General features: G+C 44.0%; 1 protein-coding gene across 1 annotated transcript in view; it reads right to left on the bottom strand.

Annotated features, from left to right (window-relative positions):
• Positions 1–93: 93 nt before the first annotated feature.
• Positions 94–13,293, bottom strand: part of PTCD3 (pentatricopeptide repeat domain 3) — a 39,455-nt gene continuing 26,255 nt past the window's right edge. Inside the window, exons 13-24 of the mRNA XM_079791841.1 lie at positions 12,526–12,670; positions 11,095–11,145; positions 8,422–8,511; positions 8,132–8,160; positions 6,923–7,029; positions 5,974–6,052; positions 5,785–5,875; positions 4,808–4,893; positions 4,190–4,338; positions 2,860–2,901; positions 2,290–2,448; positions 94–1,990 (exon numbers count right to left, since the gene is read on the bottom strand). Of these exons, the coding sequence (XP_079647967.1) occupies positions 1,906–1,990; positions 2,290–2,448; positions 2,860–2,901; positions 4,190–4,338; positions 4,808–4,893; positions 5,785–5,875; positions 5,974–6,052; positions 6,923–7,029; positions 8,132–8,160; positions 8,422–8,511; positions 11,095–11,145; positions 12,526–12,670 (1,113 nt within the window). The 3' untranslated portion in view covers positions 94–1,905. The remainder of the gene's footprint in view (positions 1,991–2,289; positions 2,449–2,859; positions 2,902–4,189; positions 4,339–4,807; positions 4,894–5,784; positions 5,876–5,973; positions 6,053–6,922; positions 7,030–8,131; positions 8,161–8,421; positions 8,512–11,094; positions 11,146–12,525; positions 12,671–13,293) is intronic.

The following is a 13,293-nucleotide window of genomic DNA, read 5'->3' as shown; positions in this document are numbered from 1 at the left end:
AACAGCAGAGGTAGGAAGTCCTGTGCACTCAGTTCCGGGCTGCGAGTTGGGTCCCAGAAATCCAAGGGTTCTTGGTGGTAAATTCATTCCTGCTGGTCAAACTCAAGAGTGATGTACAAGCCAAAATGCCAAATACATTTAGTTAAGAGGTAGATTGTTCTAGTGATTGAAAGGCACTAGAAATTTAGAGTGCCCCCCAAAATGTATACACATTGAATAGCTGATAATTTTTAAAATGAACTGTATGTTAATAAACACTGACTTTATAATCGTTCAAACTGTATACATTTTTGGGGGGACATCCTGTAGTATATATCCCAAACTTTTTTGATTGGTACCACAGGAAAGTTATATTTTATTTTGGGACGCAACACACACAGTGTACCTACCACTTGGTATTTGGCCGAGAGGCATTTATAAGAGCCTAAGAACCAAGGGGAAAGGGCAGAGTTGGCAGAAGCTTCCAGGTAGCCAGGTTCTTCTCCTTGGAGTTGCAAACCAAGACCAAAAGGCTAATCTCAATCTGTCCTTCCGCTCATTTGCTTTGATGGGTCAAGGAGCTAATGACAATGCACATGAATGCATAAGCAGCTAACTGCTGTAACCCCTACCCCAGTCCCTCAATTAGATGCCTTAGAGCCAATGCTTAGGTTTCTGAGGACAGGAATGGTTCCTGGCCTAGTGAGGACGGTTGAGTTGGGATCAGACAGGAATACAGTGCAGTGCCTATGAATGGCAGTCCTGGAGGGTAAGCATGAAGGTGCTCACCTGCGAGAACTCCTGGGGTCCTCAGTGCATCTGGGAGCCAGGTGAGCAAAGCAGCCTGCGGTAGAGAACCCCTTTCAAAGGTGAGCACACTCCTTCCAGCCTCAAGTTCATGTCAGCTTCCACATTTCAAAGTCATGATGGTAAGAGACAGATGCTAGAAGTAGAGGCAAGCCTAACTTGATTACAGCAACACACAATCATGTTAAGACATTTTAATCCGCTTGTCAGGACAAGCCCATTTATTTCAGAGAGTGAGAGGGAAGGAGGAAACATCAATGATAAGAATCGATTTATTGGCTGCCTCCTGCACACTGGACCAAGCGTGCAACCCAGGTATGTGCCCTGGACCAGAATCGAACCTGGGACCCTTCCCGTCCGCAGGCCGACGCGCTATCCACCGAGCCAAACCGGCTAGGGCAGGACAAGCCCTTTAGACATTGTGATTACAGCACAGCTTAAGGTGCCCAGACAAAACGAGGACAAGAGAGAAGGGGGGGGAGGGAGGATGGAACACCTTGTGCCAGCCCCATCCTGGGAAGACTGGCAAAGGCTATATAACAATGATGGAAACGCATACACATGGACATTGGCTATCTATTTACAGCCTTCATTTTCCCAGTTGTGCAGCCTAAACTCTTGCCATTGTCATTTAATTGATTCTAAGACGTACAGTTTTTCCCCATATAAATATCCCTGAAATTGGGATATGAACACAGTATCAAAAGTGATGTAATTGTAGGCAAACTTCCTTTAGACACATTCTCTAAGGAAGTACCAGCGTCACAGCATCAGCTGACAGAAGCTCGAGTTCAGTACAGGGGCAAATGAACCACACTGATGAAGCAGTGCCAGGTTGGCAGGCAGGCCCCACAGGTGTGCAGAGCTGCTGCAATCAGGAGCTATGCACCTCACAATGTGGATCCAAAGAACAAAATGGTAGTTAGTGCTGCTTCTGTTTAAACCATAACCTTGAATGGATGCTTTGGAAAGTATCAAATACGGAATATAACCTTTAAATAGGTTAGTATTGTAGCAATTGTATTTCAAAGTTCACCAAACCTATATTCTTGTTTCATTCATATCCTGGTTAAATGTTAACATCCTATGCTAGGCCACAGCTTCCTGACTGAACCACTTTTATTTGCCTCCACTGATGTCGCTGTCGCTGTCACTGCTGCTGTCACTATCGCTGTCACAGGCAGGCAGGTGTCCCAGGGCTTCCCTGTAAGGAAAATAAACGCGTTACACCGCAATTCAGTCTTGGGGCCGGGAAATTCTGCTGCTTCACTAAACCATATTAACAAAGGAAAAGGGTCCTACAGCCAAATCTACAGGTCTCCCTGACCCGCACAGCACTGAAACTATTGGTAAATCAACACTTGCTGACACTTTGAAAAGAAAGGAAACCAAGGGGGTAGAAAGCTATACACATTTGAACGGGCAGATTCAGATTTGACCATTTGAATGGTCTGCTCCATCCTGATAATGTCTCCTCATGGGGCCAATACAGTAGCCACTTACTTTTGCTCCTGGCTGAGTGCAAAGTCAGCCATCACTCTCTGGGTGAGGCCCTCACGAACAGGTAGGCTGAAGGCACTCGCCAGCTGCACTATCTCAATGGCCTGGGCAGGGCTGTTGGATGCTTTTGCACTGTCCATAAACTCACTCAGCAGCTCGCTCCTGCAAAGGAAAGGCAAGATGTCAACATTCCTCAACTGAACCCTAACCACCCACTCACAGCTGTATGTGCAGAATCCAGCATCTTGGAAAGTACAATCATAAAATCCTCAACTAGAGCTTTGGAGGCAAAGTTGCATGAAGCCTCATGTTAACGGGCCAAAGAGAAAATGAACAGGCTCTCTGTGCCTTTCCTGGGGGTCTGGCCAATGTCGCCCCAGTGCTGTGACCACTGATCACAGGCAATAGACCTGCGCCTGCCTGGAGGGTGAGAGCGACCGTCCATTTGCTTGCCTATCAGTAGAGCACTCAACTGCTGCGGCTGAGGTACGTGAAGAAATTCCAATCATCCCACGGAAGTTAAGCCCATTTGAGGACGTACCTAGGCAGGCAGGCCTGCTACCTTCAACTTACCGAGGGATCTTATTATGCTTCTTGAAAAGCCCCAGCATTTTCCTGTTGGAGAGGAAGAGAAAGGCTATGAAGGCTGCGGGACGGAAGGCGGTCCTCAGAGATCAGCTGTCCTTCCACCTGCAGGGGAAGCTCTGCAGGTGCCCATCGATGAGCTCCATGGCTCCGGCCCTGCCTGTCCATCACTCACCTCAGGTGCTTAACAGCCTCCTCCCAAACCTCATGTGTGTGCCTGACAAGTTTCACAGGTAAGTCTGAATGTTGCCGGAGAGAGCTGCGGGGTATGTCCTCCGGGAGGACCACTGCAGCCCTCCAGGGAGGGGCTGCATCCTACAGGCAGCTACAAGACAGGGATGCACTAGAGTGTGACCTCCTTCCTCTCTTGCCATCCAGTAAAAGTTCCGTGTATTCTAAAATTACTATGAAGAGCAGGCTCAGATCGAGGCATGTCTCATGTACATGCTCGCCACCACCCTGCCACACGCAGGACGGAGGAGAAACACATACATTCAGCTCCCATGACTCAGCTGAGGTCCGTACCCCTGCGCCAATCATCACAGCCTGATTCATAGCAAGTGTGTCTCAACCTGCCTGAGGTCACAAATCCGAGCGTCAGTCTCTGACTAGCAGCAAAGGTCATGTTCGTGATCCGCTATCCTAAAACCGTGGAGGCAGTAAGCCTTCCCCAGCTTTTCCTGGAGATGGTGAACTGTGTTCACATTAAGTTCCTTTCTTGTCCTGAAGCAGTGCACACAGTATGCCTCTCACTAACTCTCAGAACTAACATTCCCATCCAATGGGGATGACCTCTACATAGGATTCTTCTGCTGACTCCTCCGCAGAAGGTCTCTCCAAGCACAAACACTGAAATTAGTGTGGCACAGAGCAAAAGCGGGCTCTGGTCAAGGCATATTTAATTCATCCTGGTAAATGGCACTGTCCTGAAATCCAAGTCCACAGTCTACATTTTAAGCTGGGTCGTGGGCGAGCACCCACAAGTGAAATACTTGAATAAACCAAATGCCCAAAACACTTTAAAAAATACAATTCTTTGATCACTTTACTCTATCGAAGTGGACAGACAAGTGACTTACTTGCCCAGACAAAAGGTCATAATGGAAAGAAAATTAGCCCCTGTCCTCTCTTAATCACGTATAGTGAGAGGTCTTCTTCCAAAAGTTTGCTTTTCAGTTTTTTTGCAAGTTCCCATAGAAAACCCATTTGACTCCTGATAAACGATTCATCATACAGCCAAATCTGAGACTCTCCTGACCAGGGTAAATGTCCGCTGAGATGCAGTGCTTCTGGCTGACACGCGTGGGACTGGACTCACCAGGCGTCCTGGGTCCTCCCGGCCCGGAGGAAGAGGACAGCTATGCAGTGCAAAGCGCTGGCTGGCCAGTGCGGAGCAGTCCCCCTGGCATCCTGACTTTCAAAAGTAGACTTGATGTCCGCGGCACAGTCAGCGAACGCCTCCTGAAGCTGAAAGAGAGGCTGCACAGTCAGAACTGCTAACTGGTTTGATGAGAACTGAAGTTCAAGAGACTCCACAGGACCAAGAACAGCGTCTGAGCAGTGCACCTGACCATTTGAACACATCATGTCCGTAGCACACAAGTAACATGGAAAAAACAAAGCGCCTGCCCTGGGGTAAGCCAGGGCCTTCTTTCTAGACAGACATTCTAGTTTCATGCGAGCTGCTACCGCCAGGACAGAAAGAAGCCACTTTCATGTTGCTTGCTCTGGACGAGAGGAACAAGAGTGGCTTATAGAATTGGTGTTCTGCTAATGGCTGGGTAAGTTTAGGTGTATAACTCAAACCTGGGTGTAGACAGCAGAATTCACCACCATGTCAGATGGAGCCAGGGAAGGTACCCCTCCAGGGCCCTCAGTGTCAGAGGACATACTATTAGCATACATCCATGCTGACATGACACGGGCACACACCTACCTCTGCTGGCTGCCGATCCCTGGCCATCAGCATCAGCATCTCTTCTTTCAGGTCGCTGCGGAAAGCGTGACCATATTCTTTACTATCTTGAAACAAAAAAGGAACGCAGAGGGAAGTGATCACCATCATGTACAGCCAGTCGTCTCCGACGGACCTTTACCTATTGTCAGCTGTCACCCATACTTTCAGTGGGTAAACTTAAGCTGCTGACATGATCTATTCCAGGAAAGAAATGCAGAAAACTAGCAGCTGATCAGTGTTAACAAAGCTATGCCTGCTCTGGCCAAGTTGTTCACATAGCAGGCACACCACACTTGAGCTGCACCAGCTGTAAATGGCAAGATCTTGTTTTACAGCATTTGAGAATCGCCAATGACCTTTTATATATAACCATTAGTGCAGGATTATGAAGTAGAAGGGCAGGGCTATAGCCTCAGTGTCTCAGACATGGAAACTTGAGGCAGATAGAAACTTACTTTATGATCAGCATCTTCTTCTGTAGCCAGTTCATACACATACCCCTGCCTGTGGCCCCCCCCCCCCCCCCCCCCCACTCACACACAGAGTCAGGGCTGTTTCCTAGAAGCTTAAGTATCACTGTCTGCCTAGCAAGCGAACCAGTGATGAAAAGAAACATGGTAGAGAGGGAAAGGCCTTGGGGTTTGAAACCTGCATTTACTTTTAGGGTGTGCTACATAATTAGCATGGATTCTAATCTTCCCTTTGTCATATCACACAACAGGTACACAAAACCTTAGCCTTTTCCTGTCGCTAAGGAACTACTTTAGGCCATTTAAGAAATATTTTTACTCCTGCAATTTAATATGCAACATAAGCAAGTGATCTTGAAATAAAACAACTAATATATTCAATTTAGTTAAAAATGGAAGTTTCCATCCCTAACAATGTTAACATGTTTGTTAATCAAAATGCAGGACAAGGACGTGAGATAGGCCTGGCCACACAGCTGAACTGACCTTTCCAAACCTGAGGAATCATGTCCAGCCTGTTGGCCACATCCAGTGCTTGGAGCAGGTCGATCAATGCTTGGGAATGGGGGAAGAAGACCTGGTTAAGAGAAATACAATTACATTTAAAACATTAATCAGCAAAGATAACAAAAAAGACATATACAATGACCCATGAGAAGTAATGAATCATCTTACCGAAGGTATCAGGTCCTTATACCATTTCAAGGTGACATCAATTTGTTCCATGAGACAAAGCAAACTGAAGAATTTGGAACTGCAATGAAGGAAAAAGTATGTTTAGTCTAAAATCCCTAAGAGCAGAACAATTAAATTACAGCATCGTTGTATGAGAATGTGTGACACAGAATTTACAAACAATTGACAAATTACAAAAAACTTCAAGTAACATGGGCCCACGCTTAACCCAGGAGGTGCTAACTGCTGTCCGGTCTTCCCGATGAATACCGCTTATCCCCACTGGCCCCCACGACTGCTGCCTCCCGTACTCTTAGAGGCTCATGGGGAGTGGACAGTACCATATTCACTTTAAAGATTCAGTGTGAAGAACGGGTTTGGGCATACAGAAGACAATCACCAATTCCAAGCCAATTCCTTAAGTTCTTGTTTTTATCTGCCTAAAAGAAAATCCATTTAAGAAGCCTCATTGTGCCCTGTCCAGGTGGCTCAGTTGGTTGGAGCGTTGTCCCGTACACCAAAAGGTTGTGGCTTCGATTCTCAGTTGGGGCGCTAAGGGAGACAACTGATCGATGTTTCTCTCAGGTCAATGTTTTTCTCCCTCTCTCAAATCAATAAAAACATATCCTCGGGTGAGGTTTAAGGGAAAGAAAAGACTGATGAAATCTTTAGGGACCATCACTGCTGTAAAGTTAAAAAATATAAAATAGGAGGGCATACGGGAAAAAGATATGTGTTTAATGTTACAAAGGAACTCAGTGCGGCCACCAGCTTTACCACTGTTTAAACTTCCCAGGGCTCCACCCACAGGTACTGCTGAGTCAGGGCCATGCGGCCTGAAATCAGAGATGTACAGGGCGGGCCACCACCAGCTCCCACTCACAGATTCACCTAAAGGTTGCACAAAGGTGCTCCATCAATGCCAAAGGGTACAGACCAACACACTTACTAATAGAAATTACGCCGATGATCGGGTCCAATGAATTTCCGGTTGTCTCCAGTGTTTAAAAGGCCATGTACTTGGTAAGCAAGTTCTAGATCTTTGAGAAAGGAGCACTGAAAATTTGTAGGTAATAAGCATCACTCTTAGAGACTGTTAGCAGCCAAACACCCGCTCATTACATTAAAAAAAAGTATAGTTACTTGTGGGAACATTTATGCTGATTCAACATATTACTGGTTGACACCAAATGAGATAAAAGAAATTGGGGGAAGGGGGAACCCTATACCAACCCCCAAGTTCTATGAAATTTAAAGCAAAAAGATTTTGACCTAGTAACTATATCTTTAGAAATCAATCCTATGAAAACACTAGGTCCCGTGAGAGACATATGGGGTGCTCAGTCAGCAACAGTGCACAAGCAAAAACCCCATGAAATGACTCCAAACCCAGCACAGGAAGAGAGCTAAGTAAACTGGTCCTTCCCTCCTATGAAACACTGAACTGCTATGAACACACACAGCACATGGAAACGTGTCCGTGTGTACTCTCTGCATACGGAGGAAAAGCCTAGGAGGACACACACTAAACTGTGAAGCAATGCTCCTCAGGGAACAGGATATGCTATTTATTTTGCAGCTGCCTGAAGTTTTTCCTATATTAGCAGGATAAAATGAGAAAATAACTTAATAACAACTACCATCAACATAAGATGTTAGCAACAGGCAAATATGAAATACTCTAAAACCTTATCTGAACAAAGGTATGAAAAAAGACAAAAGACAAGAATACAATAAACAAAGGGTAGAGAGATATAATGTGATTTAGTACAGATTTTAGAAAAAGGAAGAGCCAAAGACATCAACAGGCCTGGCAGGTGTGGCTCAACGGTTGAGTGTTGACCCATGAACCAGGAGGTCATGGTTCGATTCCAGACAAGGGCACATGCCTGGGTTGTGGGCTCGATCCCCAGTAGGGGGCGTATAGGAGGCAGCCGGTCAATGATTCTCTCTCATCATTGATGTTTCTATTCCTTTCTCCCCCTCTCCCTTCCTTTCTGAAATGAATAAAAACATTTTTTAAAAAATAGACATTAACAGAAGAGTCAGGAAGAAAAAGAATCAGGTAGAGGCCTCTCCCACCCACTTCAATCACAGATGAATTTAGGAAATGGGTTAAAAGAAAAAAGTTAAATAACAAACAACAAATGGTACTTACAACTTTCATGGCTGACTGAAAAAACATATCTGAAAATCAAAATTCAGAAGCCTTGGTTATGCTAGATAAAATATATTTTCAAGCCATTAATAAAAATCGCGGCAACAATACAGCAATGTGTAAGATAAACCTGAAGGAATAAAAACGCAAGCGGGGAGGAAGCCCACAGCAAAGTGTACATATAATGTGGCTTTCTCCGAATGACCACCCCAAACATGACTGAGCTCAATGAAACCCTGTCACACCAAAGGCCTCTGGTCACCAGTCAGAGAGCAAGCTCTCGGACATACCATCATCCGGGTCCTGTGGCGAGAACTTCTTTCCCACGATTTCGTTCATGATGTCATAGATCACCAGGGAGGAGCCTTTCGGAGAGTTTTCTGCAGAACAAGAAAGCAAACGGGTTTTTATCACGAGTCCACTTCCTGAACCACCTGCCAAGCGCAAGACACCGAGCACCAGGTTGGCCAGGGCTCCTGCTGCTAAAGGAACAAAAGTGCCCACAGAGTAAAACGCTCCATCAGGTCTGGGACAGCCACAGGTCTTTGTCCATGTGCTCCTGACAGAGACATTTCCCTTCTGTCTGTCTCCACTTCAATGAATAATCATAGCTTAATGTTCGTTGAGGTGGAGGCAGATGGACATACACACACAAAGACACCTTTACCAAGAGAACATACTTAGAAAACAAACATGGCTTTCGCAAGTCATCATTTTGTGTTCCTTTTAGGTATAATCAGGGTGACAAGTCCAAGAAAAAGAAAACTACAGTTAATGGATGTGGGCAGATCTTTAAAATCACATGACCCGAGTATTAATAGGTCAGAAAATGCGCCTATACTACACGTGCAATATTCCCAAATATGTCACACTGTATCCACATTTCCTTCCTTACCTTATCCACATGCAAGTGATAATAGTTTTAATGACAGCACAGATGTGTTTTTAAAAAAATATATATTTTATTGATTTTTTAGAGAGAGGAAGGGAGAGGGATAGAGAGAAACATCAATGAGAGGGAAACATTGATCAGCTGCTTCCTGCACACCCCTACTGGGGATGTGCCCGCAACCAAGGTACATGCCCTTGACCGGAATCGAACCTGGGACCCTCAGTCCGCAGGCCGACGTTCTATCCACCGAGCCAAACCGGCTAGGGCACAGATGTATTTTTAAAATTTCCTCAAGCATGTTTCCATTTATTAGTAAGCTTAAGTCCTTTACACATTAGGTGATAATATATTTTCTTATTATTGCTTCATTATTTTAAGCTTTCTCCTGTGGGTAAATTCCTAGAAATTGTTACTGCAGGCAGCCAACTAACATACTTAAGACAAACTGGGGGAAAAGGAAGATAACCTGACACCCCCCCCTTCATCCTAACCCCATGGTCATGGGTGTTGCTTAGGAAGCATCAGTACCACTGACCTTGGTGAGCAACTGAACCAGGGCAATATGTGATGGTACTGAGGAATGAGAGGCTCTCGGGTCAGTTCCACTACCAAGTCACCAAGGATGAGTGAAATTTTAGAAGATACAATTATTTTGGAAACTGCTTACCTATTTCCAATGTAAAGTCAGTTACCCGTTCCCTCCACCCTAAAAGATATCAAACTTCTTTTTAGGTGAGAATGCAGATTTCGTTAAATTAGCCCTCCAGCTCAGTGGATAATGCGTCAGTCTGCAGACTGAAGGGTCCCGGGTTCAATTCTAGTCAAGGGCACATGCCTGGGGTTGCAGGCTCGATCCCCAGTAGGGGGCATGCAGGAGGCAGCCAATCAAAGATTCTCATCATTGATGTTTCCATCTCTCTCTCCCTTCCTCTCTGAAATCTAGAATTAAAATATATTCTAAAAAAAATTAGCCCTCCAAAATACAGACAATGAAGCTCTTCTGTTGTTTTTATATATAAAATCTACTGCAGGAGAGGACTAGAATTATCATTTCTAGTTTCTTTCTCAATTGAGGCAAATGAATAAGAACCAACAGACATGCCAAAGCCGGTTTGGCTCAGTGGATGGAGCGTCGGCCTGTGGACTGAGGGGTCCCAGGTTCGATTCCGGTAAAGGGCATGTACCTTGGTTGGGTGCACGTCCCCAGTAGGGGGTGTGCAGGAGGCAGCTGGTCGATGTTTCTCTCTCATCGATGTTTCTGGCTTTCTATCCCTCTCCCTTCCTCTCTGTAAAAAATCAATAAAAAAATATATTAAAAAAGGAAAGAAAAGAAAAGAAAAAAGAACCAACAGACATAGTGCTTACTATGTGCCCCCAAGCCTGGGACTAGACAATGTGCACAATTCATTTAGTCATTACACCTGATGGTATTATCAAAGCAAGGTATCCAGGGCCTTCAGACAGAGCTGGTAAATGCTAGAGGTGAAATTTCAACTCAGGTGCGCCTTGCTCCAAAGTCCATTCAACAGAGCACAGCTGCCAACAGGGACTGGCTGACCTAAAAGTAGGTGGCAAACGGAGCCTCAAGAGTCTCCCACAAAAGACTTCAAAATACGATGAAGGTTACTGTGGGCAGCACTGTCCCACAACTTCCTGCAAAGATGAAAACGGTCTCTATCTGTATCACTGGACAAACTAGTCAGCAGTCACACGTGGCTGCTGAGCACTGATGCTCAGTAACAATGGAATGTTAAACCTGATTTAACTTTAAATAGCCACACGTAAAAGTGGCTACTACATTGGAGAGCATCTAAAGTACCTTCTGATCGTTTCTAATTGTATGCCAACCCTGTGAGCACATTTAATGACCCCTCCTTTCCCGCTTGTTTTACATTTCATCACAAACAAGGATACTACCGTCAAGAGTTTTTATTCATACTGTAGATTAATCTGTGAATTCTCTGTTCTTAATTCACATGCATGAAGAAAGCCTACAACAATTAACCACATAAACTTAAGTATGTTGGATCAATTTTCTACGTAAATTAATGTAACATAATGTCATACATACCATGTTGATAAAACAACTGAATAATATAGTGATATGTTGCAAGTGAGGGTTCTCCAATTTCAGGTGCATAGAAAAAAAAAAAAAGAAATAAGTCAATCACAGCTATCAAAATAAAGCTTAAAAATGATACATTTCTATTCCTTTTAACAAAGACATTTCCCAACAAATCTGATTAAGGAAACGGTGGGGAGGTATCATAAAGATTGAATCACTTCTAGAGAGCCCAGACACCTATTACTAAAATGTTATCCCTAATGTACTTGTGCATTATGATCCCTCACTTAAAAAGACTAAAGCAGCCCACTGGTGTGGCTCAGTGGTTGAGCATCGACCTATGAACCAGAAGGTCACAGTTCGATATCTGGTCAGGGCACATGCCCAGGTTGTGGGCTCGATCCCCAGTGGGGGGCACACAGGAGGCAGCTGATCAATGATTCTCTTGCATCATTGATGTTCTATCTCTTTTCTCCCTCTTCTTTCCTCTCTGAAATCAATAAAAATAAAATAAAATAAAAAGTGCCGGAAGCCAATTCCAGCATGTCATAATTACAAGAGTTTCATCAAAAGGTTGATGAAACTTGGGGGCTCAACAAGGACTGGGTCACATATGTAATTACCTGTTGGAATAGCTAAAAGGCACTTCCCCAAAACCTGAATAGGATGATTGTTTGCTACCAGACAGCTCAAGGCATCTTAATCTACATGTTATTGCCTCCTGTTGGCCAAACACCTGAACAGCTATAGGCTATTCCCCAATCTGACAATGCTTCTATACCCTACCCTTTGAAGTGTATTATCTCCACCTTGCCTTAGGACAAATTGTGTTAATAAAAAGCAGGGGTCGAGACAAGGGGAACTAAGAACGAAGAAGTTAATAATAACTTGAGACTTTAGCTCCTTTAGCTGAAGCTCCTCTGACCCCCAATGCCTTTCAAAATTATCTTTCGTCTTTGGACTCTTACTTAATCTACACACAGCCTTTCTCCAGATTGCTGAACCCTTTGTATGTAATGCTGGGACAAGAACCCCGGCAAAAAAGAAAAAGACACACTAAAGCATACCAATGTGAACAGATTCCCAAAACAACCTTCTATAAAGTAATTACAGAAAGATATACAACACATCAGCACACAGGTTCAAACACCTACTTATGCTAGAAAATGTCCTGGGGTTTAAAACTAGCTAACTATAAGTGAACAATTCTCACCATAAAAAAGTACCTAAAATACTAAAAGAACGTTGTAGTCTGCTATAATGAACATGGAGACAACAAGGGCGCTCCCAACATGTAAATGCTTATTACATGCGCCAGGTGGAAAGGGAAATCCCTACATATTGTGTAAATGGAAAAAAGAACATAGTTTCCTTTTTGCTTCTCTGGACCTGAAACTTCTCATCAGCACTATCTTGGTTACTAGGAAGCATCCTCACCTATTCCGATGGCTTTCATTTCACGTAATGTCTGCAAGGCTGGTGATTTTCCAAATGCATGAAATCTTCGAAGACATTTCAGAATGGTATTAAAAGTCTGTAGATTTGGTTTCACCTTCTGTGCAACCATTTGATTCAGCAGCTCCTAGTTGAATTAAAAGCAGCAAGTATTTTTTAAGCCTGGGTAGATAACTTGTCCAATAAAGAAATATTATATACTAAAAAAGAACTTGGCTCTCTGGCTATATCTAAAGCAGGTTATTATATCCCTAATTTAAGAATTACCTATTAGTGAGTGAGAACAGTGTCAGTCACCCCACCTCCACCTGATCAAGGTGTCCAATTGTCTTCAGCCCTCTGCCAGGGAATCTGAGACTCAAGCAAAAAAGGAGACTAAAAATTGGACTGTGCCTTTTTCCTTTTTTAAATGAGTTGGTATAAAAGATGTTTCTATCCAATCCAGCAATTTCACTTTTTTAAAAAATAAATCTTTATTGTTCAGATTATTACAATTGTTTCTCCTCCCCCCCCCCCCCATATCTCCCCATCACCCGGTTCCCTCCCCGCCATTGTCCTTATCCATAGGTGTATGATTTTTGTCCAGTCTCTTCCCATACCCCCCACACAGACACCCCTTTCCCCCTGAGAATTATCAATCCACTCCCATTCTATGCCTCTGATTCTATTATGTTCACCAGTTTATTCTGTTCCTCAGATTTTTAATTCACTTGATTTTCAGGATCACTTGTTGATAGATATGTATTTGTT

This window comes from Cnephaeus nilssonii (genome assembly GCF_951640355.1).
Source record: "Cnephaeus nilssonii genome assembly, chromosome: 15".
Classification (NCBI taxonomy): domain Eukaryota; kingdom Metazoa; phylum Chordata; class Mammalia; order Chiroptera; family Vespertilionidae; genus Cnephaeus; species Cnephaeus nilssonii.
Note: the sequence above shows the minus strand (reverse complement) of the source record. Positions and strands in the feature narration are given on the sequence as shown.